The following is a 26,044-nucleotide window of genomic DNA, read 5'->3' as shown; positions in this document are numbered from 1 at the left end:
CATAACACTATGTGTGTTCTCTTATACTTTTTTCATATGGCGAGAGAAACTGTTGCATCTGGGTACTCTGAAATAAATCCATTCTGTTATAGGCTGCTCTGAGAAATAATAAAATAATTTGAAAAGTCCATTCACTATTGTTTGTCAAATACTACGATACTTATTTTCTTTTATAGATAACAGCTCCTCATGTGCCTGTCTGCTTTATTTATACTGTGCCTTAAGCAAAACTGCAGCCAAAGAAGGCTTTTTGAGCAGCATTGTGGGTAAACATGGAAAAATACTGACAAGGACGAAGTACAACCAAGAAAAGACAAACAAGGTGAACTTGAAAAAAAAACAGAAAAAAAAACTTTTGTTTGTCAGTGCTTACCAAGTCTGTACAAAATGAATCAAGAAAATGATTCTTGCCCTTGATGGGAACAGAATCCATCCTCCAGCTGGAGTCATGGGAACCTTGCAGCCTTATTGTAAGATGTGATGAGGTGGGTGGTTGTCAAATGAACAATGTCGTACTGATGAAGGGGTATTTCAGTTCGTCTGCTTACATTCAACAGAATCTTATTTAATACATGTATATTCTGGATCCAGGCTTGACATAGCCTGCAGCTACAGATGCTCTCTTCACATATCTGGGTCAAACATCCCACTGAGAAGCTAAGTTATGTTTTCTAAAAGAAAGAGCGCTTTGATTTCTCTACACGGTTCAGTTTCCGTGGATAGTCAGCCATGTGTCACATTGTGTAAATTGCTGGTAAACCAGCCTCCCTGAAAAGTGAATACATCACTGGAACTGTGTTAAAAAGCAATAATAATAACAATAAATTATAAGGACATGCTTAGCTCTTGATATACATCTTCCTGTCACCTTCTGCATTAATTGGCCCTTAGGTCTTTGCAGCCTATGGCAAATTCTATTAGCCAAGAAACATGGAAATATAGTCAATCCAGACAAACATGATCACTTATTTAAAATGTCTGTTTAGAAGATAGCAAATGTTTTCTCATGGACTGACCAACAATCAGGACATGCAATCACATGGATGCAGCTTATTTAAAGCCAGTGCCAGTGCAGGTGGTCAGTTTTACTGTGTCCGCTCTTTATTTTTAAGCTTTATATAGTAAAATCTCCCAAACTCAAGTCTGTTTTAAAAAGTGTGCTGCTTTTATTTTCTCAGAATTTAATGTTGAAAGCATACAGGTCACACGCCAAAGCACAGGCTCACTTTGACGACGTTTAGTTTTGACAGGGGTCAGGGAAAAGGCTCCTGACATTTAAAGCTCACCGACAAGATAAAGTCAGTGCTGTTTTTCTGTTTGGGCCCTCGGGGCCGTGTTTGCAACGTGATCCTTTCCCTGTTCCAGTTCTGCTCTGTTGGAAAAATCAGATATGTCACTTTTGTGCGTTACCGTGAAGTGTGCGTGGGCAGCGCGAGTGAGGGACATGTGTGACAAACTATGGACAAAGGTGAAGTCAGAGCATGGCATATTGACATTCACAATGTGCCGCGTGCTTCTTGTCACAGCTCAGTGGCTGCTCAAGGGTAACCTGAAGCAAGGATGAGCAATATAATGACCACTTTATCTGGAAACAGGCTCCAGCAACGTCCAGCAGCTTCCCCATCACTCATCACTGGCAGCTTGGATAAATGTATTGTATCTACAGTAGCGTGTGGGTGGTATTAGAGAAACAGCAACAACCTGTCAGACTTTATCACAGCTATGCTATTTTCTTGAAGTGCCCATCCATCCTTTTACCACAGTTCAATAAGTATGGACAGATGAGCTGGAGGGCCTCAAGCAGGAACACCCATTCACACATCAAAGTAAATTTGTGTAGAACTTCACGGTCCAGTCCTGCAGAGTCTCACTTTGGGTGATAGTGAGTCAGTAACACCAGGATTTGAGTTTCTTGTAGTTTTTGCTCTGTTTCTCCGTGTTCTTGCCATTGTCAACGTTAATGCTACAATCTCAGAGTGATCTCAGATGTAATTCCTCACTGTCTTCCCACCTGCAATCACTTTGGGCTTGAAACCAAGTCCCTGCAGTGTTGGCACCTCTCTCGTGTCACAGCTTTAGTATCTTTTGTCAGAAGGCTGAATATACCTTTTTGCACACATGAAAAATTAAAAGCTAAAGAAAACCATCTAACGCCCAAGAACATTTCTTCAAAAACAGGAAATGTCAAGTGATTTCAGGCCAGACAAAAATGTCAAATCGTGGTGCTGCCTATCAACAATCCCACCTTCACAGGGCTAGCTCTCGCCTATACCGCTCCCGCTCCTTTTGAAATAAGTTGGTATATTGGTATATTTTTCAGCCTGTTTACCTCTTTGTACTCGTTTTATTTTGAGATCAAAAGACTCCGGCTGGTTTACAAGAGATTGCTATGTTTAAAACTATCAGATATGGCATTGGAATTATTTGTCAGTGGAAACAAGAAATAAATAAAAACCTGCAAGTAAAACAAATATTCTGTTTTTTGGAGCAAAGTGTTATCCACGTATAACAGAGAAAATCTGTCCGTCGTCACAGAAAACATTTCAACTTCTTTCAGCTTCCTCTGTTTCAGCTTGGATTAGTCTTGACAGCCCATGCTTTGTTTCGTAGCCTTTCCTTGGAAGGGTGTGATAAACACTTAGCTGTGAGAATGAACACACACTGACTGCACTTTCTGCACCAACATAGCTGTGCTATTGTTTTTTTTTTAAGAAGCTGCAGGTACTCTTGCAGGCATAGCCTCTAATGGCATCCCATGCAGTTCACAGGCAGCATTCCAGGACAAAGACTGCTGTGATAGACAGATACCTTTTCAATTTCATGGCAAAAAGTAGCCGAAGTTTGGGTTGTCTGATTGCAGCAGAGTTCAAAGGATTGGGGAAGAGCAATCAAACACACCCTGGGGCTGCCATTTTGGATATCTGGGTTAATAGTGGAGAAAACATGTACTAGCAATCCAGCTACAACTCCAAAGCAGAAAATAATCAGCTAAGCTTAAAATGACTCATTAGGAAAAGTTTTCTCTTTGAGGAGCACGTCGCCAGGCAGGGAGTTTCCCCTAGTGCCTCTTTTTACTCTGGGAAATCTAAATGCAAAATGATTCCTTTCAACAAAGGTTCCCATCTGAAAGCATTAAGGAGAGGGGCGGAAAGAGAGCAGGCTGGCAGGTGCATTTCCTGCTTCTACCATAATGGGAATTTTAATGGCAAGAAAACATTTCCTCTAATACTGGCTTGTGTCCAAAGTTGTCTTTTGTAAGGCTACCTGGCATTGCAGTGAGACCTGGTCAGCCCTCACAGGAGCTGCTGTAGGTCTTGGAGACTCCTGCAGGGCTTTTGTCTTGCCTGCTAGTCTCCGCTCTCCGACGTTTCATGCAAATGGGTTTCAAAGCTCCGTCTCTCTTGTCTTTTTAGGCCGCATTGTCCAGAGTGGAAACACAATGAGTGTCAGGGGAATCTGCTCGTACATTCACCAGAAATCAATGGAGCTGCACTGGTACCACTGAATGGATGCGAGTCATGAATGCGTTTATGCAGAGTTCATGTACTGTGAGATGGAGATGAGATTCAAAGCTGGCACATGATGCCTCTCCTGATTTACATATTGTATGTTCTAATAGGATTTCATCAACTCATTCCATCACTCTTTCATTTCCCTTGGCTGTCTCTCTTCTTTTATCCCCTCTTACCATTCTCCACTCTCTGTGTCTCCTTGGTGTACTGCTATCAGGGCAAATCTGTAGATGTCAGAGAAAATAAAACAGAGAGGTGGTATTTATTTGGCTCAGAAATGTTTACGCTGCGCTCTGCGTAAGGCGACTTTCCATAAACAAGCAGCGGAAAGCCGTGTTGGCTGGACAAAATGGGAATTGCAGTGTCATTCATGTGCAAATATACATTAAATATACTGTGTTCCTAGAAAGCTCTATTCACAGATGCATTGTCTGCATGCTTCCTTTGTTACATGATAAAGGGCTTGTGTTGAGGAATCTTCCCTTTCATTCATAACCTCCAAATGGGATTTTCACGTCATTTTGCCAGTAGGTGTTGAAATCAAACTCAGCTTATAGTCACGAGAGAAATTAAAGTGCATGCAAGGCTTCTGTGGCATCATTAAGGTCTATATCATCGTCTGGGAGAAGCATGTGTATTAAACAAAGAATGTGACATTTTATATATTCGCCTGTCAAACCTTGACATGATGTGTGAACCCCAGAGATTTTGAAAACAGGAATGTATGTCAGATAGATGTTTTTCTGAGTGAAATACTTCAATGCTATAAATGGTAAAGAGCACATATTTGACTCCAAACCTGATTTTACATCAAAAATGTGTGTCTTTGTGAAACTACATTGACTGGTTAATACCTTTCTTTCATCAAAGGCAACATTAACAATAAATTCACCCACCAAACTGTGAAGTATAACTCTGTTCTTGCTCTTTACAGATGACACTCATAGATCTCCTTCTCTCCTTCTGAGCAGGCTTCAATTTCAGATCCATCGCAGCATGTTACTCTCACTCATATCATCACTATTTAATCTGTCTCACAGCCCAAACCACGCAAAGAAATAATGATAATACCTGAGATGAATCAAAATGCAGGAAATTGTACATCGATTGTGTCGTAACTAAGGATATAATCCTTAAGACATAAGATCTTTAATTTGCCAGGCTTGCAAAACCTTAATTAGATCAGCAGCTTATCTGCAGAAGTGTGATTAGTAGTGGAAAGTGTACAGAAGGCTTATTGGGGGAGAAAGAGATGTGCCTTGGATTGATCTGCTCTACTGTATCAGGGCATGTGGCAATCTTTCCAACAGATTACAAATAGACAGGACCTTTAAATTGTGTCTGACTGCTCACCAGAGAGCAATCACTCTGAGCTGCGACTGAAGCCGCCTGTAATATGTGTGTGAAATGAGAAACATAACAGTAACGCAGTGCACAGTTTCCCTGATGAATGAGAACACCCTTTAACCTCATGTTAAATGGGTTGGCTTTGATAGACCAGAAAATTAACCCTTTTCTGTCACCTCAGCCGGAGCGATTGTCATCTGTTGGTGAGCCCCTTTATTGGAGGGTGACACAGACGGCCACTTCAAAGAAATTAACAAGAAGATATGCTTTGATTTAAATTTAGAACTGAACAAAACACTGTTAAAATATGCATGGATACAATTCAAGGGGAGAAAAAAAAGAGACATCTTTGTCGTCTTCTTTTAATCTTGTGCTGTTAACGTCTTCATCACAGTTATCATCGCAGCAAAGTATGCAGATGTTGACTCTGCCTCTGGAGGCAAAGACAGACAATACCTGCAGGTATCAATGCGGCTCCGATGCACAGCATGCACGCTCATCTGCAGCAAAGCAGCCCTCCTCTCCTCAGGGGTCAACATATGGCTGCACATAATTTCTTCTGTGCCTCTCAGGAGACCCTAAACACTTCTCATTATTATGTCAATATGGTCCAACTTCTGCTGCATATAGGTACCTACAGTAAACAGATTGACAGAACTAATACGCTCCTAGTGTTAGAACAACGACAACTTCATCAGATGTGGTTTATTATTATTATAAAATCCAGCAGAGAAAATTAAGAAAATCTGTTAGCTCTGACAGTTCTTGGAGAGAGTTCAAGGCAGACCCTCTGCTCCACTGGTCTCATTGTTCATTGCACTCAATTTTTCATAAACATTACAAAGACCTTATGCCCTCCAAGTCTAAATTGTAATAAGAACACGCGTGACTGCAATTCATAAACCCTGTGCAGTGAGTCAGAAAAGTGTTGTTTTTTGCTTCTAATCAAAGCGTGCTCATTTAAAATGACGGACTTTTGATGGGTGAGGAGGTGGCATGCAAACAATTTCACAAGCCTCAAACAATAGATCACACCTAAAAATAAAAATATGCTCAGAAACAACAGTTGCTTTTTTTTTTGTCATCCTGGAATTATGAAAGACATGGGGTTTTCCAATCCTCCAAGATCTGAGGAAAAATAAGACGGCGTTACCTAACGGATGAAGAACGTAATTAGTATTGTTCCTTCCCTATATGCTTACATCAGAGAGATGCATTGCAAATCTCATTCCCCTGTCTTTGTCAAAGACTGTCAGCTGGCTTTAATGACATCAGCAGCCTCGTCTTCGCTCCAGACCTTCCTTCACTTGATATTAAGATGCAAGCAGTTTGTTTGATTTTGTGGGAGGATGCCTGCCACTGAGCAGGTGTTACGTGACAAACTGCTGCTTGGGTATTTTGTTCTCTTCTTCAGAATTCAATAAAGGTGAAAGACTGGCTTATAAAGTGTCAGACTGTTGTGTTGTGGAAACATCAATGGTGTCACACTGTGACAATATATGCATCCACCCACTCACACTTATAGGAGGAGGAGGAGGCTCAGCCAGGAGGGCTGAGCGAGGTGGAGAGAGAAGAGAGAGAGAGAGAGAACTGTGGAGCATGTGATGGAAAAATGCAGACAGCCTGCCATCTATTGGATAAATCAAAACGTGCAAATGTCGTGTTGAATATCCTGCGTTTTGTTGTAGCACTCTTTTCAAACACTGGGTGGCAGTGCACTCCACAACTTTACATATTTTACCATTGCGGTTGTCCCATTCACACCTTGAAGCTTTTCAAAATGAAGGTAGGAAATTATTATTATTATTATTATTATATTATATATAATATATTATTATATCACATATGCAGTTACCCAGAAACCCACAGAAAAGTCAATCATTCCCCCATTTAAGAATACCCTCTTCATATAAAATGAATTATCTGTAATATGTATATGTAAAGCAGAATCGTTTTTTCCTCTCTGTATAAAAAGTGCTATATTGGCTTGCTTCACCTTGCCATAAATATATGAGTAATGTCTATGTGAACCTGATCTTGTATCTTGAATAAGCAATAATGAGCTAATGAATGAACATTTGCTGTCATAGCTATTAACAACCCTGGGGAATGTTGCCACTGTCTGGGAGATTAAATGTTGTCAGGCAGGTGCACAGAGTTGCCTGTGATTGAAGATTGAATGTCTGTCACTTACAGCAGGCTTTGCAGTGGCAACACTATATGCCCATGAGATTGTGACTGACAAACTGCTGAGTTTATTTAAATATATATTTTCACAAAGTAAGCTTTGATCATGTATTTCAACTTCATGTGGCTACATAAGCTGTGGTGCATCCCAGTGGTTTATCTCTGTATTGAAAGTCGAAACTAAAAGTAAACAGCAAAACAAAACAAAAAAAAGTCCATGAAGCGAAACTGAACTTGCCAGCAGCGATGACTTCAATAGAAGAGAATGTTTTCCCCGTATGATGCTTTGCCTTTACATCAGATCAGTGATTGGGCAAAGCATGTCAACATTTAACCAAATCAGGAAGTGTTTTTATTTTTTCAGCCATTTGAACAGGCTGTCACACATATTACCCAACCCTCCTCCTGAGCATGTCGAGTCATGTCAGCTTTATTTGAGACCTTAGTCACAATTCCAGTCAATAGATTTCACAACACAAGCATTCAAGAACAATGAGTGAATCAAGCACCAGGTGTAGTAATGTGACTATAGACTAATGGCAAATGATGAATAACTTGGAATTAGTACTAAAGCATGCCGTGCCCTGTTTTCCTCTTGAACTTAACTATGAAACACATCAACAAGAACAGATTTGTACGTGACTTTTGTAAGACTTGCAGGTAACAGGCCGGGGAGTGTCGAAAAATGGCATTTTGGACCAAAATTTAAATTTCTCCAAACTCGAATATATTATCTGTGGGGCCGAGGAGAGTCCAACGCAGAAGGTTTGGTTGAAATTGGGCCACTGATTTTGGAGAAAATGACCAAAACCCCCACAGGCGATTTTCAAAACTTCTAACCCCCGGGGTAGCTCTAGTAACAGACCCCCAGTGTTCACCATCTTACTTGACCAAATCCAAACCTCTTTGTTTTTGCTGTGAAAATTGCCTGGGGAGAAATCCGGTTTGGGTTTTTCCCTATTTCTGACTGAAACTCACAACATTACATGTAAGCTTCCCTCAACACCCACACTTGACACTGAGTAAGCTTTCACAGCCACATGAATTACATGATTTTCAGAGAAATCAAAAAGAAAAGAAGCTGTTTAACGAATACTTGCATTTTTTTTACACCCAGTAAGACACTATTATTTGAAAATGTCAAAATGGTCCATCAGCAGATGTATTCTTACTGGCACGAGCACAGACCCCATTAATGTGTTGTTATTATGGACACACTCTCCTCCTCAATTGGCAGAGGGATATTTTGTTCCAAAGGAAAAGGGTTCCCTTACAACCTCCCATCTTAACACGGAACCAATGTATAAACATCCACATAGATTGTATGGGCTTTTCAGTATGTCTGGAACACATGTTATCAGCCAATTGATTTGAGAAGCTAAGCAGCAGAAAGGTGACATAACAGTTGTCCGGTTGGACCTCACAAAGACCTATGTTCAGTCCGACATGATCTTATCCAAGTACTCAACCACTACATCACTCCAGTGGCTAATCGAGACAACTGGGAGGGCATCTAGATGAGGATTACAGCTGGGTGCACCATCTCCCCCATTCTGTCCATTGTGGGTATTCGGGTATCACTGAGCCAGTAGCCTACTGCAAGGGTTCATGGAGAACATCACAGTAGTATGTCAAGAAGGGTGCTGGCAATTGTGGACAATACAGCCAGTTGGGTGAGGGAGTCCTTAAAGGTCCGAAAGTCCAAGAGTACGATGAACAAGAAGGTCAGATTTACCAGTATGTTCAGCCTACAAGTTCAGGGTGAGCTTATCCGGTGTATTTAGGACAACCCAATAAAGCGCTTGGGGAAGTGATTTAATGCATCACTGAGAGATGGACCCAATGCCATCAATGCTTTGAAGCAGACCAATTAATGGCTGAAGCCAATAAACAAATCCAGTCATTCCCAGCAAATTTAAAACCTGCAGAGTCTTCGTGACTGCTGTGGATGGCACTGAAAGGAAAACCAACAAGCACTTGGAGATGGTTTGGAACCACCTTCTCTTCACTGGGCTTCTGCATCCAAAAAGGGAAACTGCCGCCACCCTTATCATCAGTTGTAGGGTAACTCAAGGTGATAAAATGTAGAGTGTTACTAAGCCTGGTAAAACAAGCAAGTGTTGCAACCAGATCTGGACTCTACACACTTCCAGCAGGAGGACACTGTGACAAGGGACATGCTAGACATAGCCCAGGCACAAGTGCAGACCTATGAAGGGAGAAGTGGATGTCAAAGGCAGTAGTCCAAGGGCTCCAGGGTGTTTGGATTAAATGGGATATGCCCAAGTGCAAGATGTCATGCAGAACTGTGGGGTCTGGAGTCAGTCCATATTCCTTCCTCCTGCAATCTGTGTATGATACCCTTCCTGCAGCAAAAGGGGACATTGACACATACTGTCTGGGTATAAAGTATCTTTGACTCATGGATGATATATTGCCATGATATGGTTCTTCTGTCCCTTGCTGATACACTACAGTGGGAGAGATGCAAGAAAATAGGCTACATCATCTTCAGAGGGAGCCAGGCCTTTCTCCAACAAAAAACCAAAGCCCAGTCTGCAGCAAGAATGACTCTGTATGGGACAGAACCATCTGCATGGACATTGCATTCTGGTCAATCAAAGACTGGAAAATAAGTCTGGTTGAGCTGCTATGGGAAGAGGGATGTGAGAGTCTCACAAGCTAAACCCCCCTGTCATTATCCTCCTGAAGCTCTTACTTCAGAAGGGTAATGACAGGAATGGTTATTCCCTGTGGAAAATAGCTGTAGATTTACCAGCTAAATCAACGTATTGTCCATCCTTGGCCTGGATGAAATTAGCAAAAAACAAGTACCTCACAGGGTGGAAAGGAGACATAATCACTGTGTGTGGAGAAGGTGACAGAAAGGAAACTGAAAGTCAGGAGCAGAGGGGTGATAATTTGTTCACCAGTGATGATGGCCCACCAAATGGAGAGCAGCATTGTTAGAGGTTGAATCACTTAGTAAATATTTGAGAACACAAACACTGATGGCATTTGCTTATGGCCACAGACTACAGGTAACTGGACAGTGCCCACCAACAGGTGTATGCCACGAACAAAAGTAGGATTTTTTAACTTTAAGAAAATAAAGAAGATATAAAATAAATAGCCTAATAACATTGTCAGAAAGTGCTGTGACAAAATGCTAATATTGCTTGAGTATCCCTCTTTGCCACATGTTGCTGTCAGAAAAGTAACTAATCAAACAAACAAAACAATTGAGCTGATAATAATCTGATGTCCTAAACTCTCAGTCACAAATAGAATAGAATAGAAACTGTATTGTCATTGTATCAGGTAGCCTACAATGAAATTGGAGATGCTACTCAACACTGCATAAATAGAATTAATTAATAAAAAAGCAGCAGTCATCTCATCCACACAAACATTTCTAAACATTTTGATTTCAGTGAAATCATGATGTGAAATTACTGTGTGGTTAAAGGTCTGAGACCACATCCAAGAGATGAAATAGCCTAGGAGCCTAATGTCTATTATTCAGAAAAATAAAAGTCTAAAACTGTGCATTTGCCAACTTGTCTCTGTGGGGCCTGTATCAAATTCGCCAGTGTTTATTGCATTTCAGTGTAAGCACCTCTGAAATAACAGTTTTTTTTGTCATGTGTCCTTCCAAAACAGTCAACAGGGTCAGAAAATAGAGGATGCACAAGACTAATTACCCCTTGTTTACAGCATAATATAACATCCACCTAACAATGCAGGATCTTCACCAGATAACCATGTAAAAATGGATAAAGCATGTTTTGATATCTGGGGTAATAGTAAAGATGTCCCACCCTAAAAGCAGACGTGCTGCCCTCTATCAGTGAAGGCATGCCCCGCCCCGCCTATCAGCATCTCCAGGCAGCGTAGAGTAGCTGGGAGTCTGGAGGAGCAGCGGCTGGCAGCGCAGAGTGCAGCGGCTCGCCCGTTCGTCCGACACTCAGCAAGAGCTGCTCCCCAGGCGGTGGAGGTGATGATGGCGGCGGCTGTAGAGAGAGGAGGCGTCCGGGCCGCTTTCCTGAACCCGAGCAGCGGTGGCGGCGGCGGCGGCGGTGGACCAGCACCGACAACCCTGCCGACCGGAGTGCTAGCCGGGGCTGTGGTCCTGGGCTCCGGCTCCGGCAGCATGCCTGTGCCCATGAACCTCTTCGCGACCTGGGAGATAGACCGATCATCCCCGAGCTGCGTGCCGAGGTAACGTTAACATTGTTTGTGTTAGCGTAAAAAAAACAAAAAAACACAAGTACCACAATGTTTACAAATCAGCACACCGTGTAATAAATATTAGGCAAACGTTGGACAAACAACGCCCTCGGTGACTGTAGCGGTAGACAGCAGAGACGAGCTGTAACACATTTCCAAAACAATGTTGGGTCGGCTAACGCTAACCGCCGAGCTAACTAGCAGGCTGGCTAATGCTAACGCTATCTAGCAAAATAGCGCTTGTGTTTTCCTCTCATGTTTCGTGTTAAGAAATCGTTTCACACGTTTTTGTGTTGTTGGAAAATGCACATGCCGTCGTTTCACACACACAACGATAAATTGTGACAGTCACTGCAACAACTTAGCCGCGGTCTGGACGTGTGTAGTTGTTTTCGTTATCAGTCGGTGTGTTCAGTTTTATTTTGACCGTTATGATAACTGGCGTACAAAAGTTAATGCAACTAGTTTATCACTCAGTCCTCTGCTCTGTGCACACTTTCGCCTCAAAGCTTTTGCTCATATCACATTTTCCCGCTTCCGAGCAGGCCTGTGCATGAACTGATTTACGGTATGCATGCCACCTAATAGCAACATAACTGTCTATAAATACAGTGGCACGGATGCCGCTCGCCTCACAAGTTAACATCATGCATCCTTGTCACCCTGAAGCTGCTCCGTGTGTCCGCCGGAGCAAAGGGGGCATTTCAGCAGCTGCATGAACATTTCAGATCCACATCATTTTCGGGTTCATGCGCTGTTTTATGTTTATGTTCAGGTACTCTTGTTGTATGTAGTACATCACCGGCGGCCGCCCGACTGTGTTATTTACAGCCGTAATACCACAACAAACACGGCCACTCTGTGTTGACACAGCAGGGAAGAGTAAACGATTTCGGTTGTCACTTTTTTGCGTGTGTGCGGAGATACTCGCAGTCAGCCGCATTATATTGAGTTTTTCTGATGACACCATTGAATATCGAGCACAGGCAGTAATATCCAGTAATACTGTGCATTAGTATTCATCGTTAGTGAGCAGGCACTGCTGCCACCTGACCAGAAACCTCTTGGGATCTGTGGGCACATTAATCAGCGCTGACCTAGATCTGTTCCACTCATTGGGAGAGAAGTGCGCTTGCAAGGGGAGGGTTTCCTCCACAGTCGGTGTGTGTGTGTGTGTTTGCCTGCTGCCTCTTTGGTGTCTGCATAAGTATGCAAGTGTGAGTGGAGTCATAGCATGCGGGGAAACATGGATAATTTACAGTGATAGCAATCTTTCAAATTCCTGTTTAAATATTATTTTCTTTTGTGTGTTGTAACTCAGCTCATTTGAAGCTAACTAGACTGAGAATGATTCCCAACTCTATTTTGTTTCAGTCCCAATTTAAAAAGTCAGTTATTATTATTATTATTATTATTATTTTTATCTTAGCTCTTGAAAGGACAGTAAGCTTTTGTGACCCTTATCTCACATTTCCCACGGGAGAAACAATAAGATCATTGATCGTTGTTTGCCGGTAATGTCTTCCCTTTAGTCACAACTAGATAAAACTGATGCACTGTACAAGCAACTACAAGTGTGGCGATTTAAGATAAGGCTTTGAGTGCTTCAAATAGCTGTATCCATTAAGTTTTAAGGCTGCTGGTGAGCAGAAAAAGCAGGGGGACATGTCCGTGCATTTCTAGCCTGTACCACACACGGCACATTGATTTTCCCACATCTCTGCCTCTACACTATCTGCTTCCTCTCGGTAGAGGCTGACATGCAGGGTGCAGTATCAAAGATGAATAAGGGTGAGGATGAAATGGATAATTAATGAGGTATAGAGTAAAGGCTTACCAGTCATTGTTCAGCAGACTGCAGTAGCTGCTTGACACGAGACTTGTTGTTGATATCTAGCTGGGGTCGTTTGTTAGAACTGAATATAGTTATTTTAGATAATGAAGTAAGACTGTTGTTTATTTAGCCTAAGATGTCATGTTGAGATTTTTGCTGGACATGATGGCTTGGAGTTAACATTGCTCGCAGCGTTTTTCACAGCAATATGTCAAGCCTATTTCTGTCTTATGTGTTTTTACCACCTATCCTCAACTAGTGTTAAAGGTCTTGCATGAACCCCACCCCAAGGCCCGTTTTGGGGATTCTGCTTTGGCATTCTTTCAGGGGCTGGGCTGTGTTGTGTGCAGCTGTTTGCTCCTCCACTAGCCTGTAGCAAATGTGGGTGTCCAGCTAAGTGGTATGGTTTCAAATGAGGCCATGGTGCTGCCAGGAATTGATGTGGTCAAACATCACACACAGCTGTTGTTTGTTAATATTGTCAAGATACTGTATTTTACCAAATTGATCCTTCAAAGCGTCGCAGCCTTGTTGAAAGCCACGCTGAGGGGAAAATATTTTATTCACAACGGAAAATATGTTGTCAGCTCTCGTAGTCCCCCTCAGCATGGGATTGTGGTTCCTGACAGTTTTGCTGTTGACACACCTATGGCACTGGGCCACTAATGGAGTTTTTTTTCTTTGCTCTCTTTCCTTTTTGTACTTCTTGGCTACAGCTCAAACTAGTTTCATCTAAATATTTGTGACATCTATTATTTGGGCAAGGAGATGTTTAATCTTGGACCTTTTATTGATTGCTTGTTGTATTTAAATGCTCCTTTAGCAAGTGTATACTTTTTATTGCTGTGTGGTATGTTATTTACTGGTTCTTCCTGCCAGATGAGTGTTGTCACAGCTCTATCTTTAACAGGCCTGTTGGAACAGTTGGAGAAGCATTGTTCCTATTCCAGCACTGCCAGTCTACCACTCTGAAATGTTTCTAATACCATGCGGTATTGGTGTTGCAGCTTATTTCTTATAAGCTGAGTTGCCCACACCCCCCTGTAAGACAAAACCTCTGGAGGGGGTACTGGGGGTAGAGCGACTTTACCCTGCCATTGCTCAATTTTTGCCCACAAACAAATTGCTGACTAATGCTTAATGTTGCTGAGTAACCAAAGTAGCAAATGGATAAAATGCACAAGAGAACTCAATAATTTGTTCTGTATAAGACTTGCATGCACTCTATGTTTTGTCAATTTGGATAAAGCCACAGTACCTGGATTTGTTTTGGGGGTTTTTTTGTACGGAAAAAAAATATGCCAGCAGGATTAATCCAAGCTTAATGCCCGATTTTTGATCCAGGTCGTGGAAATGCCTTGGTAGCATATTTTTCTGAAACACAATGGTATGAAATGCAACTGAAACCTTTAACCTTAATTACACTGTAGGTAGGATGGATTTATTCTCTCAGGTATTGCGTCCCTCACATGACAGATGTGTGAATAACATAACATAACATTTAAAGGGGCGTACATACATTGTAACACTGCAAAAGACACTTTAACTGCCTCTGTTGTCAACGGGCCAAAAAACTGTAACCGTTGATGACTTTGCAGTGTATTCGATGGGTTTAAGCATGCTTTGGAATCCAACTGGTCTGCCTAATAACCGTGGCAAGGCAGGCATTTGTTGAGGGAACAATGTGGTATTTGCAGGAATGATACCAACGCAAAGGTCAGGATGGCGCTATGTTTATTTACGAACAATAAAGAATGTGTAGCAACACGACAGGGTTGGCGTCTTACCAAGTTCAAAGATCTTTTACAAGTTGGGGTCAAAAGTTGTGACCTTCACCCTCATCACTAACACGGTGGGAGCAACCAAGCAGTTTGGTAATGGTTGCCATACAAGCTCTTCGGGCTTCATTGTTTCCAGAATGATAGGGAAGTTGTCATGGTGGACATCTGTTAGTAATTTACAGGCTTTCCAAATAAACATTAAAGTCTTATTTGGGTCACTGAGCGAAACATTTTTTGAAGATCTGGAGATATTTCATGCATGACCTTTTCAGCCCATGATTTTTTTTTAACTCAGATTACATGCTATATGTCTGTCGTCTAGGTTTCATTATATAGATTGAGAGAGGTGAAGCTGCACAGCTCCAAAACAACATCTTTCCTCTTTTCCTGCGATGTTTATCTCAGCCGAGGGGAGCATCCTTCTTTGTGTTTGTTCGATTCATGTGAGTCCCAAGATGACCTTATTCTCCCGTGAGTGACAGAGCCTTATCTCAGTAGTAATTGAGTATACTTTGCAGGCTTTGGTCAGATGTTTGTTTCTTCTTCCCTGCACAGTGTATCAAACTGATGTGAGCTGTGTATGTCAGCAAATGACCGTGATAAACAAAAACAAACTCAGAGACTCAGAGTAGGGCAAATGTTATAGCGTGGTTTTTGTTTAAGGTCACTGGAGATGAAGCCATCAGCTTCAAGCCTTTACATATCCCCTATATTGTGATGCATATGGGCTGCTGCTATATTCCGAAGTATGAATTGTTGGTGTGCAATCTCTAGTGACATGCCTGGCCTTAATCTTTCAGATTTTATGTCCAGTTGTATGTTCACTTCTAAACCTAAGATGGAACCACCAAATCTGCATACAAATAAAGAGAGATCTGCCCGTCACATAAGATGAGCTTACTTCAGCCTTTCACCTCCACGATAACCCCTCTATCTCAAGGCTTGGATATTGTTTCTCCTAGCAGGGGAGCTGCAGTAATCTGATTTCATAACAGGAAAAGAAGAGCTAGTAATCTGATGCTCCACACAGACACTGTCTGCTTAATCCTCTGCTTCCTTTTGGAATCATAAACAAGACCCCATCAGCCATCTCCAGCGCTCTTCAGGACTGTGACGCAGCAATCTGAGTCTGTCTGTGACTTGCAGTCTTTGCACAGATGCATCAATATTATTAGGAAACATATTAGATGGCACTTTTCTTCAACAAATTTTTATACTTGGAAATAGTGACTGTGTTGGTCCATATTTGGCACATTAACTGAAGGAATATGCAGCTGTTTTAAATGACTACAAATGAAAAGTGTCCTTGCAGTATTATTGTCCTACAGTCATACCAGAGCTGCAGCATTTCGATTGCTTCTGGAAAAGATAGCTCAGACATGGATAAATGAAAATGCAAATGGTTTCACATACAGGGATGACATTTCATTGATAGACAGATATCTTTAGCTCTTCAGCTCTCTTTAGTAGAAGGTGAAATGAATGCCATTGGCAGTGTAATATTTTCATTGCACTTCCTCTTGCACTTTACTGGAGCCAATGTAGTGAAATTTTGAGGATTGCAATAATTTTTTGTAGGTGCTGCTTCAGAGATATTACAGGTCTGGGAATAATAAGTAGCTCCACCGCATGCTGTTCACACACTTTGCTAACAGTAGTCCAATCAGCACCCTCACTCTCCTCTTTTTCATGCTCACTCCCACTGCCTGAAATGTGTCAAAATTCTCATGGTTTCCTTTCCTGCTTTCCTGGAGGAGGAGGAATTTCCTTGGGAAACGATTCACATTCCTGGCAGCTAGAGAGCTGCTGGTGAAGTTGAAGCCAGGCCTCTTCTCTCTCTGCCCTCCGCCCCCTTCTGTATTCTGCTGTTGACCAACAACCAGGGACGGGTAGGGGTGGGTGGGTGGGGTGGGGGGTTTAGGGAGCAGGACCTGTGCTGTAGATTGTCCCACATTTTGCTGAACTGAGAGCTTCACAGCGACCGGTGATGCATTGAATGCTCATGTTGAATTCCTCACAAAGAGAAAAGAGGTTTGCTTTCCCCTGTTTTGGACCTCAGAATGGGAGAAAGGCCAGATTCTTGTGTGGGTGGATACAGGGGTCTCAGCTAGTGACGGGATCCAACTTCCTGAGCCAACAAGTGAGGCGCGGAAACTGTCCACTGACACAGGGAGGATCCTGTCAAAATAAGCACATTTGGGACATTGTTTCTCATCTCATTTTCACTCTTGAGCTTGCTCTACTTATTTCCCACCTCTCCCATTCAGGCATTTCCTGAGCCGTGTGTGCCAGCAGCAATACACAGACCATTATTTCAGACACAAAACAGTGGCGTGGATGAATGAGAGCACATGATGGACCGTTTGAAAACATGAAGCATTGTCATAACAGCAGTCAGAGATGCCGCGCTATTCTAGCAGAGTGTGGTGTCGTAAACAAGCACAGGTGGTGGTGGCGGCGGGGGGGGGGGGGGGGGGGGGGGGGGGGGGCTGGGGGGTGAGATGGAGAAAATAAGTATTGCCTCAGTCATCACTGGAGACAGCATTATCTGAACTTCAATTTGCTAAATTAGTAAAAATGAAACGATAAAAATCAGAGTCAAATGATTTTTAATGGTAAAATATCTATAATTACTGCTGGCTCCGCTTAGAGATCACTTAATCATTTAATCTAATTTCGGTGCTCATTAACTCAGTGGAAATGTCGCCCTTGTCATTGTCTTGGCCAAGAAAAGAATCACCAGTTTGTCTTTGCTGTCTAGTTAAGGACATAACAGTCCCTCGAGCCTCAACTCTCAAATAGCATTGAGCTTTATGCCCTGCCTACTTGTCTAATCACAGATTAAGGAGTCTGAACTGTCTGGAGTCCTCTTGCTTGCTCTCCACGTGCCTTTGTTCAATTAGCCCACATTACAAATGTGCCACTCTTCTCGTCATCCTCTGTGCTAAAAACTCCCACTCCTTTGCTGTCCATCTCTCTGCAGCAGCTCCTTCGTTTTTTTTATAGGGTGTTTGTTATTTTGCAGGATCCTGTTTGCTTTTTCTTTCATCTGTTCTAATGAGCCTGACCTTTCTGTTTTCAGTCATCTTAGCCTCACTGACATTAGAATTAGTGCTGCATGGTGATAGAGAAAAACATGGCGCGTCTCTAGCAAATCTGGAGCTCAGGGACATTCAGCACATTTTTCATCTTGACATATTACCACAGAGAAAGTGGACTTGGGGAGCAAAGAGCCTCAAAGAACTTTTAGGCAACTATTGTTTATTTCAGGTGCACCAGTCATTTTATCAGCACTGGCAGATATTTCAGAAATACACTTTTAAGAAAACAATGCAGAAAAAACATGCAAGGAAGGAATGGTTTTGAGTTTGTTTTGGAAGGCCTCTTAAACAACCGGAGTTCAGTTGGTATCATTAGCACTGACAACACACAGCAAACTAACTGCACTCCTATTCACCACACTTTGTTTTAGAGCTGTGCAGGGTGATATATCCTAAAGGGAAGCCTTTAACTTTAGTTTATTTACACAACAATGCTGGTTAATCTGATTCAGTTTTGTATGTCTCACATGTACATTTGCATACCTGCTCACCTACCTGCATACCTGTGCACTGTCGATGAGCATCAGGAACCTGACCGTAGTTCACTTAACAGCCAGTAGGGTCATTAATAACAAGGGTTTTCTGAACATGACACATTGTACCTTTATAGATTAGTCACTCATTAAGATTAGTCTGACTTATATCAAGTCATACATTCTCAACTGACACAGTTCCTTACAAATTGATTTACTCATGCTGTTTTGTAATTTCAAATGCCTCCTTGTAAGTAGGATGGCATGATGAGCCTGAAATCTCTCCAGCATTGCGTAAAGTAATCATGTATCATTTTTATACACATCCCCCCTCTTACAGCAAAGTTACTATTCAGCAACTTTTAAGCTGACAGGACACTGCTTTCATACTAAGTGCATCTGGACTTTATAACCCCATAAACTAGAAGGGCGCGCAAAGAGCACAGCCCTTTGCCAAGGCCAGTGTCAAACAACATACACAAGACTTCAAATTCTATTTCAGAGTAAATGATCCACATCAGCCCCTAAAGTTTTCCCTGGCTCATACCCTATCCCTCCGCCAAATACAAGGCAAATCGGTCCAGTACTATTTTCGTATACCCGCTGAGACACAGACATGGGTGAAAACAAAATCTCTTCATCAGAACTAATAAATCGTTGTGTCATATTTAAACACCGTTTTATCTTTTTCTACATTTACCCATGTCTGATTTCTCTCAAGGCTTTTGACCTTTCCTGGTCAGTAGGCTAGACCGAGAGATTGTTTTAAACGAGGCTTTGCTCTTGAGCTTTTGATCCTACCAGTAGACTGAAGGCAAAAGAACATTCCTGCCAGGCAGACCATGCACCTTAATAGGATTTTAAAAGCTCAGTCATAACCCTGTCAAAGGATGTGACACTCACAGGATTTACCTGTATCTGTCGGCTGCTGGAGACTCATTGTGAATTCACTATATAACAGTAGACGACGTGAACTTGAAGACCCACAGTTTATTAAGAGGCCGGGTCCCAGGTTCCAGTAATTCATCCGATAATCTCATCGTTTTTCTGCACGCTATAGAGATCTGGTCTGTCGGGTTATCTCTGTTATGATGTGCTGCAGGTGATCAGCTCAAGGTGTCTTTAGCGATGACTTTGTCTGGAAACATGCAGTGTCTGGTCTGATCTTGTCTTCTGTGGCCACTACAAACACGGGCCTGCTGACCTCATCAGTTTGTAGTCAGGGCCGAACAAAAGAGCTGTTTAGCACGGCAAAAACAGCAACAAAGGACGACCGCCCTGTACTGCGTTCCTGAACGTTTAATTTGTGTTAAAGAGGCTGGGAAGTTGAGAACGAAGCCGAAGTGAAAGCTTGTGCGTCTTTAAGGGAGAAACCGTGTCGAACTCACTGTGTGAAGACAGTGCTCAGTGGCTGCTGACTCACTGACCGAATCTTGTCAACAGGTTGTGTCATCATGTTTGTCTTAAGTTCAAGATGACTTTGTCAGAAAAATTGGCACGGTGCCAGTATGACTGGGAGAGTCTCTTTCACAGCATGTGCCGGGTTTGATGATGAAATAAGGGGACAGGTTCCCTCCGTTCTCGCATTTCCTGTTGTCATTGAACAACAGGCTTTACATTGTTGGGCTAAAGTCAAATTTAAACAGGCGTTGCATTGTTGGCCTTTTTTTTCTTCTTTCGCCTGCCTCGTATTTCTCAATAGCGAGACGTTCATTAGAGAGAAGCCTTTTAAGGATTTTTCCACACCGCCCACAGCAGGAGCAGGAGCAGCACACTGGTCAAACCTCAGATTCACACTTTGCAGAAATAAATTGTTTTTCAAATGTGTGTTTGAAGGAAAGCACTGGTCCATATCACCAAATGGAGATAAAAATCTGCACTGAGCTCTGATGCACCGCCACTCTGTAGTATTACATAAAATGCGCTGGTAATCCCCACAACAGTCATATTCTACCACATCTCTGCTGTGCCTCAGGACCACGGGGTTCACAAAGACCATATTACAGAGAATCATGACAGATATGAGATCAGCTATTACGTCCCCTACTCTCACATTCTCAGAACCCACGGGTTTATCTCCTCCCTGATCTATTTTTCTTTTCATAACAAGTCCCTCAGGGTGATTTCATACCTGAGTGTTGACACCTGTCCTGCCTCGCTATTGCATAAAATGGCTCCATCGCAGCTCATGTCTGAACACCAAGACGGCATGACAAAACTAAAATTCATCTCTGGAATGATTAAATGCAAATGACTTGTTGGAGGAGGGATTAAAAATAAAAAAAATAAACAGCTAACAGGATGTTGTGTGACTGCATCTACAATAGCCAGGTGGATCCATTTCTACCAGGCTTCAACAATTCTCACCAACATTCAGCCTAATCTATCATCTACACAGTCTTTTAGAAATATGACAGCTTTTTAATATAGTTTTAGTGCTTTTGCTCCCCTAAGGGGCCCATGATAGGGCAGGAACAAGTATAAATTGATTAGTTGTTGGCATGTCTTTTAAAAACTTCTGATCCGAGTTTATATAGGTATGTTTGTTTGTTTCTGCCTGTGTCTGTGCGGGATTCCTTGGGATTTTTATTGAAAATCCAAAAATACTGAGGATTGGTGCAAGAGGATTGACAAAGAAATTGTACTTGTCGCCATAACTTGGCCAAACATTTGGAGCAGACACTTTTTAATGCACCTAAGAATTTCTAATTATGCTGCAAAAATTTAAGTTTTTTATTAGATGATTGATAGTTCTTAGTGCCATTAAAATATTGGGCAATATCAGACCTCACAGTTTAAGTCACCTTTAAAGCATAGGGGTTTAGTGTTTGTTGCTGAAAAGATTTAATCCATGTGTACATACGGGCTATATTTAGTGTACGGTAATCACATGACTTTTGACCAAGCTTAAGCTGCCGTCGCATCGCAAAATATTTTGCATTGTGTTTTGCTTAATGAGCACATACCATCTGTTGTTTTGCGTGATGAGAATTAATGTCTGATGTGAAATGTTCATTGTTAGAACTATAGAAGATTAAAGGATATATTTGTAATTTCAGCTCAGTGCTAACCTCTGACATTCAACAATTTGTTGACATCAGAGAGTCAAAATAAACACGACTCGGCTCCCGCCTCCTTAAGCCAGACTCTGACTTTTCAGACCTCTTTGGCACATCAGAAGCTGTCAGGTTGCTTTGTTGTCCTAAGGTCTGCTTGACTTCAGTATCTGAGTTATGTTGCTATTGTGACCATTAGGTCGTGTCTCACACATAAACACCCACAGAAACTCAGGCGTTTGCCAAATTAATAGCTTCCTCTTGTTTTCTTTGTTGTGTGGCCACAGCCTCTTCTTCCTTTTTCACTGTGGCCTTGAGAAGATTTCATTCAGGGAATTAAAGCTCAACCAGCATATGGCCATCTGGCACACATAACCAGATATTTGGGGGCTAAAATAGCTTTTGCATTCAAGCCTAAGTGCAGGCTAAGCTCTTATGGCACATCCTACTGTGCAAACTTGTTAAAACTGATCCATTCATTCTTGAGGATTAGTCCTTATCACTTATAATGATTGTATTCAAAAAATTATTTAGCTGCCTCCAAATTACGTTTCATTATTGTCCTTAACTCTCCGCCCCCTCTCCAGCTACAGTGATTTGGAGGTGCTATTGTATTTTCTAAAATCTTTGAATTTGAAACCAAAATCCAAAAGGAATAATTTGTAAAACAACATATATGAGGGTGGTGTGGGAATGGATTTGAGAATCCATCGCTATGTTTCCAATTTGACTGAAAGGCTGTGAAGAAAAGCTCAAAACAGAAAAGAAAACAAAAAGAAACTTCTATTTATTGCCTTGCTCGATAGCCTTGAATAGTGAATAGACCTGTACCCGTCTTTCCTGTAGGTGAATGAAATATTCAGAAGTGGCTTTTAGACTAGTGTACCCTTTATTTGAGCTGAATTATGCAACCAGACATGAACAAATAATAGTGTTATGAAAGAATAAAGTGCTATGGTTTTTCTTAGCAAGTGCCTCGACTGCAGATAAAGGTTTTTATTTTTAGTCCATCTGCCATATACAAATTACCATATACAGATTCCTGAAGAACTTCACGCAGCGCATTATGTCGAAGCATGTTTTATTAAAGGAATGTGACCCCATTCAAAAGATGGCAGAGAATACAAGGAATAGTACATTGGAGGCACTAAAAGCATGACTTGAAGTCTTGTCTTTTTTTCCTCACTTGCAAGCCCCCTAGCACATACCAAACATAGACAGTCTCTTTTTCATTCAGCCCTCTGTTACATCACTCATCCTCCATCCTCCACTTCCCCCTGCTTTGTGCCTCTGACAATTGATGTGCAGTGATCCGAGGTCATGGAACTGGCAAAACATCAACCAGAATGCTGACCAGGGGGAAAGAATTACAAAAGTGTGGTTTTGTTTAGGCAGCATATCGTTCAATTCAGAGGGTTGGTTGGCCTCTCTGTCGATGCCCTGCATGCTCATTTGTAGCCTGTCATGCCATGTCCACACTGGCATGATAAACTTTTTTTTACAGCCCTATGAATGTTGAGAATTTTCTTTCTTTGTTTTTCTTTTATTGAAAGCAGAAACCACTGCAAAGTAGAAACAGTAAACCAGCTACTGATGATGCAATCTCCCCCACCAAGACAAATGTGAACCGAAGCATTTGTGAAGCAGATAGAAATTGAAAAACCCAACGACACTCACATGGGAGCAGGCATATCTCAACAGAGGGCTTTTTTTTTTTCATTCTTGGAACCATTACTGTGCTTTAGCTGCTGCCTCTTTGTAGTCTTTAAAACTCAAGTGTGATCTATCATAAAGTCATTTGAAATGTCGCTGTCACTGAAGTGGTTCCAGAAATAGCACAGAGATAGTCGCCATGTGTGCTCTTACACACCAGGACATCTTAACAGGATAGGATTTATGTTGTTTGTTGACACCAATCCAGACAAGAAACACTGTTGAGTGATGCGATATACATGTAGTGTTTGCTTGTTTGCCGGTGGGATTATTCAAAAGTGCTTAAAAGATTTGCACCAAACTTGGTGCAAGGATGAGGTACGGATATATTTATGTTGAGGTCTGCGACTGTGTTTTGGCCGTTTTGTTTGGTGCCGATCCAGATAATAATCTGGGTCTCACAGACGTGTAAGATTATTTAGCCTTGGCCGAGGTATGTGCTCTGACGAGTGCCACTCGACTTTGTTTACTTGTACTGAACCGATTTGTACTTAGTAGGGATGAGACATGGGCCTGAAGAGGACCTGTTCATTTTTTCATCATTTACTATTTTTTTCTCTGAGCTCTGGTGTTTGTTGTTTTACAGTGGCCTAGGTGAGGGTTTGAACCCTTAGAGTGTCCCTCTAGTTTAACACATAAACTAGACCTTTGCAGCAATTATTGTCCTGCCTGCACTTTATTATAATGGACTTCCAATGTGAATGAGAAAGACACATTCCTATTTTGTTGAGAAACAGTTGTTTTTGTAGTCAATGTATATTTGTACCACATATTATTATATTAGCAGCAGACTCTCTTCGCATGCTTTCCACTCACATCCTACATATACTAAATGGAGAAATCTGTCACCCCTTATCAAATAAATGAGACTTAATATTATAAATGCGATGTAGTATACAATATCAGTACTCTCCTCACTACTACCCAAGAACAGCACCATGCATTACAGCCTCTAAATTATGATTGAACTAAAAAAAACCCGCCATCAAACAGATTTAATAAAAACTGAACATTATCATACCTGTGATGACTAAGGGGAAATGACTGATTACAGGCCTGTTGAATTGTACCGCTCTTCATCTGTTTCAGCCAAACATACCGAATAAACGTTCTGGTCAGGTATCTGACAAATGGGGTTTGATATTATTATGACATGGCAGTGATGTGGAAATGAGATGATGATGATCAGATGATTGAATAAAATATTTAACCGTTAATGACATAACAAGCACGCTTTGAGCAGGCACTGCAGCAGCTTTCTCAGATCTGATGCCGAGGCTTAGGGCCAGGGGAGTTGATTTCGGATTTGGGGTTTACATTTTTTAAATACCTTTTGATGTCAGTGTAATATAAACCATCTGCTGTCACATAAGCAGCCTTTAGACAGACGACTTCACCGAAGAGCCAAACTCAAAGCAGGGAGCGACTGAAGCTTGGTGCCGGGCCAGAAGTTCTCTTTGAGACCTGACTCCAGACGAACCAGTACTCTCTGAGTGCGTGTGTGTGTGTGTGTGTGTGTGTGTGTGTGTGTGTGTGTGTGTCAGCTCGACTCAGGGGAGGGAGAGGTCAAAGAGGGGCTAAGAAAAAGGATAGTCTTCTTGCAGTGTCTCCAACTTCCACCTCACTCCCCACCTTTAATCCACCTCCCACAATTGATTTTGTTTCCTCTGATGTTCCAGCATCACTTCAAAACAGGAAAGGAGGTAAAGGGAGGTGTGTATGATATGTAGGAGAAGTGGAGCAGTCGCACGCTTGTGATACATTCATTTAAGCAGTCGCTCTAAAACGCACTGTGCTCACGTGTCGGAGCGTTAAACAAAGCTGGAAACTGAAAGCTTCATGTTGACTTGAAGGCTTCTTGTTATTGCTGCAGAGAAAATGGACGAGGCAGCCGAGTAAAGATAATGCAGTGTGTCGTATAACCCACAATCACAGGCCTCTTATCTGAAACCAAATATTTGGCCGCAGCAGTTTGAGTGAACTGCCTGATAAGTTGTTTTGTTTGTCTTGCACAGATAAACGTGAAAGGAGTTTGAGTGTGGCCGCACGAGGAACATCTTTCATAACACAGTGCCATCAGCAGTTGTTTTCACTTTGTTTTACATTAAATAATATTTGCTAATGCTGATTGGTTTGAGGTGCCAACTGACATTCACCAGCATCTGACTGAACTGATATAGCACCATGAGATGAAGCTTTTTATGCAGCCAAAGTCCTGGTGACTTTTCAGATGTTGTTGTGCTGGTGTTGTCCTATGTTGTAGACAGTGTCTGCGTTTAAGAAGTTTTTCAAGATGCCAGTTCAACACAGCCTCTTTTTCTCTACAGATAAGGGTTGATCGTAGGCTTTCTCCTCACACTTGACACCCTCCATATTTTTCATTTCCTTATAAATATTGGTATGTGACAGGAAGCGGTCTGTGTAATCTGAAAGAGGGAAATGGCCTTGTAGTCTAATGGCCTCTCCTCACTTTAAAGGCTGAAAAGGTCAGCAGTTAGTGACGGTACAGCGAGTGACTTGGACTCACTAATGGGCTTAAAAGGAGCAGCACTACTCATGCTGCTGCAGTGGATGCAATATAGGCTAAAGCTATTAGCTGTAGCCTATACAGGCACCTACTGGGCACCGACCTTCAGAGCAGTCAATAACTGTTCATTGTGACATGAAATTACACCACTGTCAGTTGCTTTAAATGTCCATGCCTGTAATAGAAGATGTCATCTAAAAAAAGATTAGCACGTTTACCAGAATCGGCCTGTGGTGGTGGGGTGGGATTCTGATTCCTGACACTGTTGTAGCCTAAAGTTATC

At 41.9% G+C, this 26,044-nt stretch overlaps 2 protein-coding genes across 2 annotated transcripts in view; both read left to right on the top strand.

The window, feature by feature from the left end:
- Window positions 1-4,755, top strand: part of klhdc3 (kelch domain containing 3) — a 205,877-nt gene extending 201,122 nt beyond the window's left edge. The window contains exon 12 of the transcript XR_014595954.1: window positions 4,745-4,755. The gene's annotated coding sequence lies outside the window, so the exon portion shown is untranslated. The remainder of the gene's footprint in view (window positions 1-4,744) is intronic.
- Window positions 4,756-10,948: 6,193 nt separating this feature from the next.
- The window catches only part of LOC310998208 (phosphofurin acidic cluster sorting protein 2), a 47,833-nt gene continuing 32,737 nt past the window's right edge, over window positions 10,949-26,044 (top strand). Inside the window, exon 1 of the mRNA XM_083988146.1 lies at window positions 10,949-11,267. Coding sequence (XP_083844272.1) covers window positions 11,047-11,267 — 221 coding nt within the window. The 5' untranslated portion in view covers window positions 10,949-11,046. The remainder of the gene's footprint in view (window positions 11,268-26,044) is intronic.

Source organism: Trachurus trachurus (genome assembly GCF_905171665.1).
Source record: "Trachurus trachurus genome assembly, chromosome: 15".
NCBI lineage: Eukaryota > Metazoa > Chordata > Actinopteri > Carangiformes > Carangidae > Trachurus > Trachurus trachurus.
Note: the sequence above shows the minus strand (reverse complement) of the source record. Positions and strands in the feature narration are given on the sequence as shown.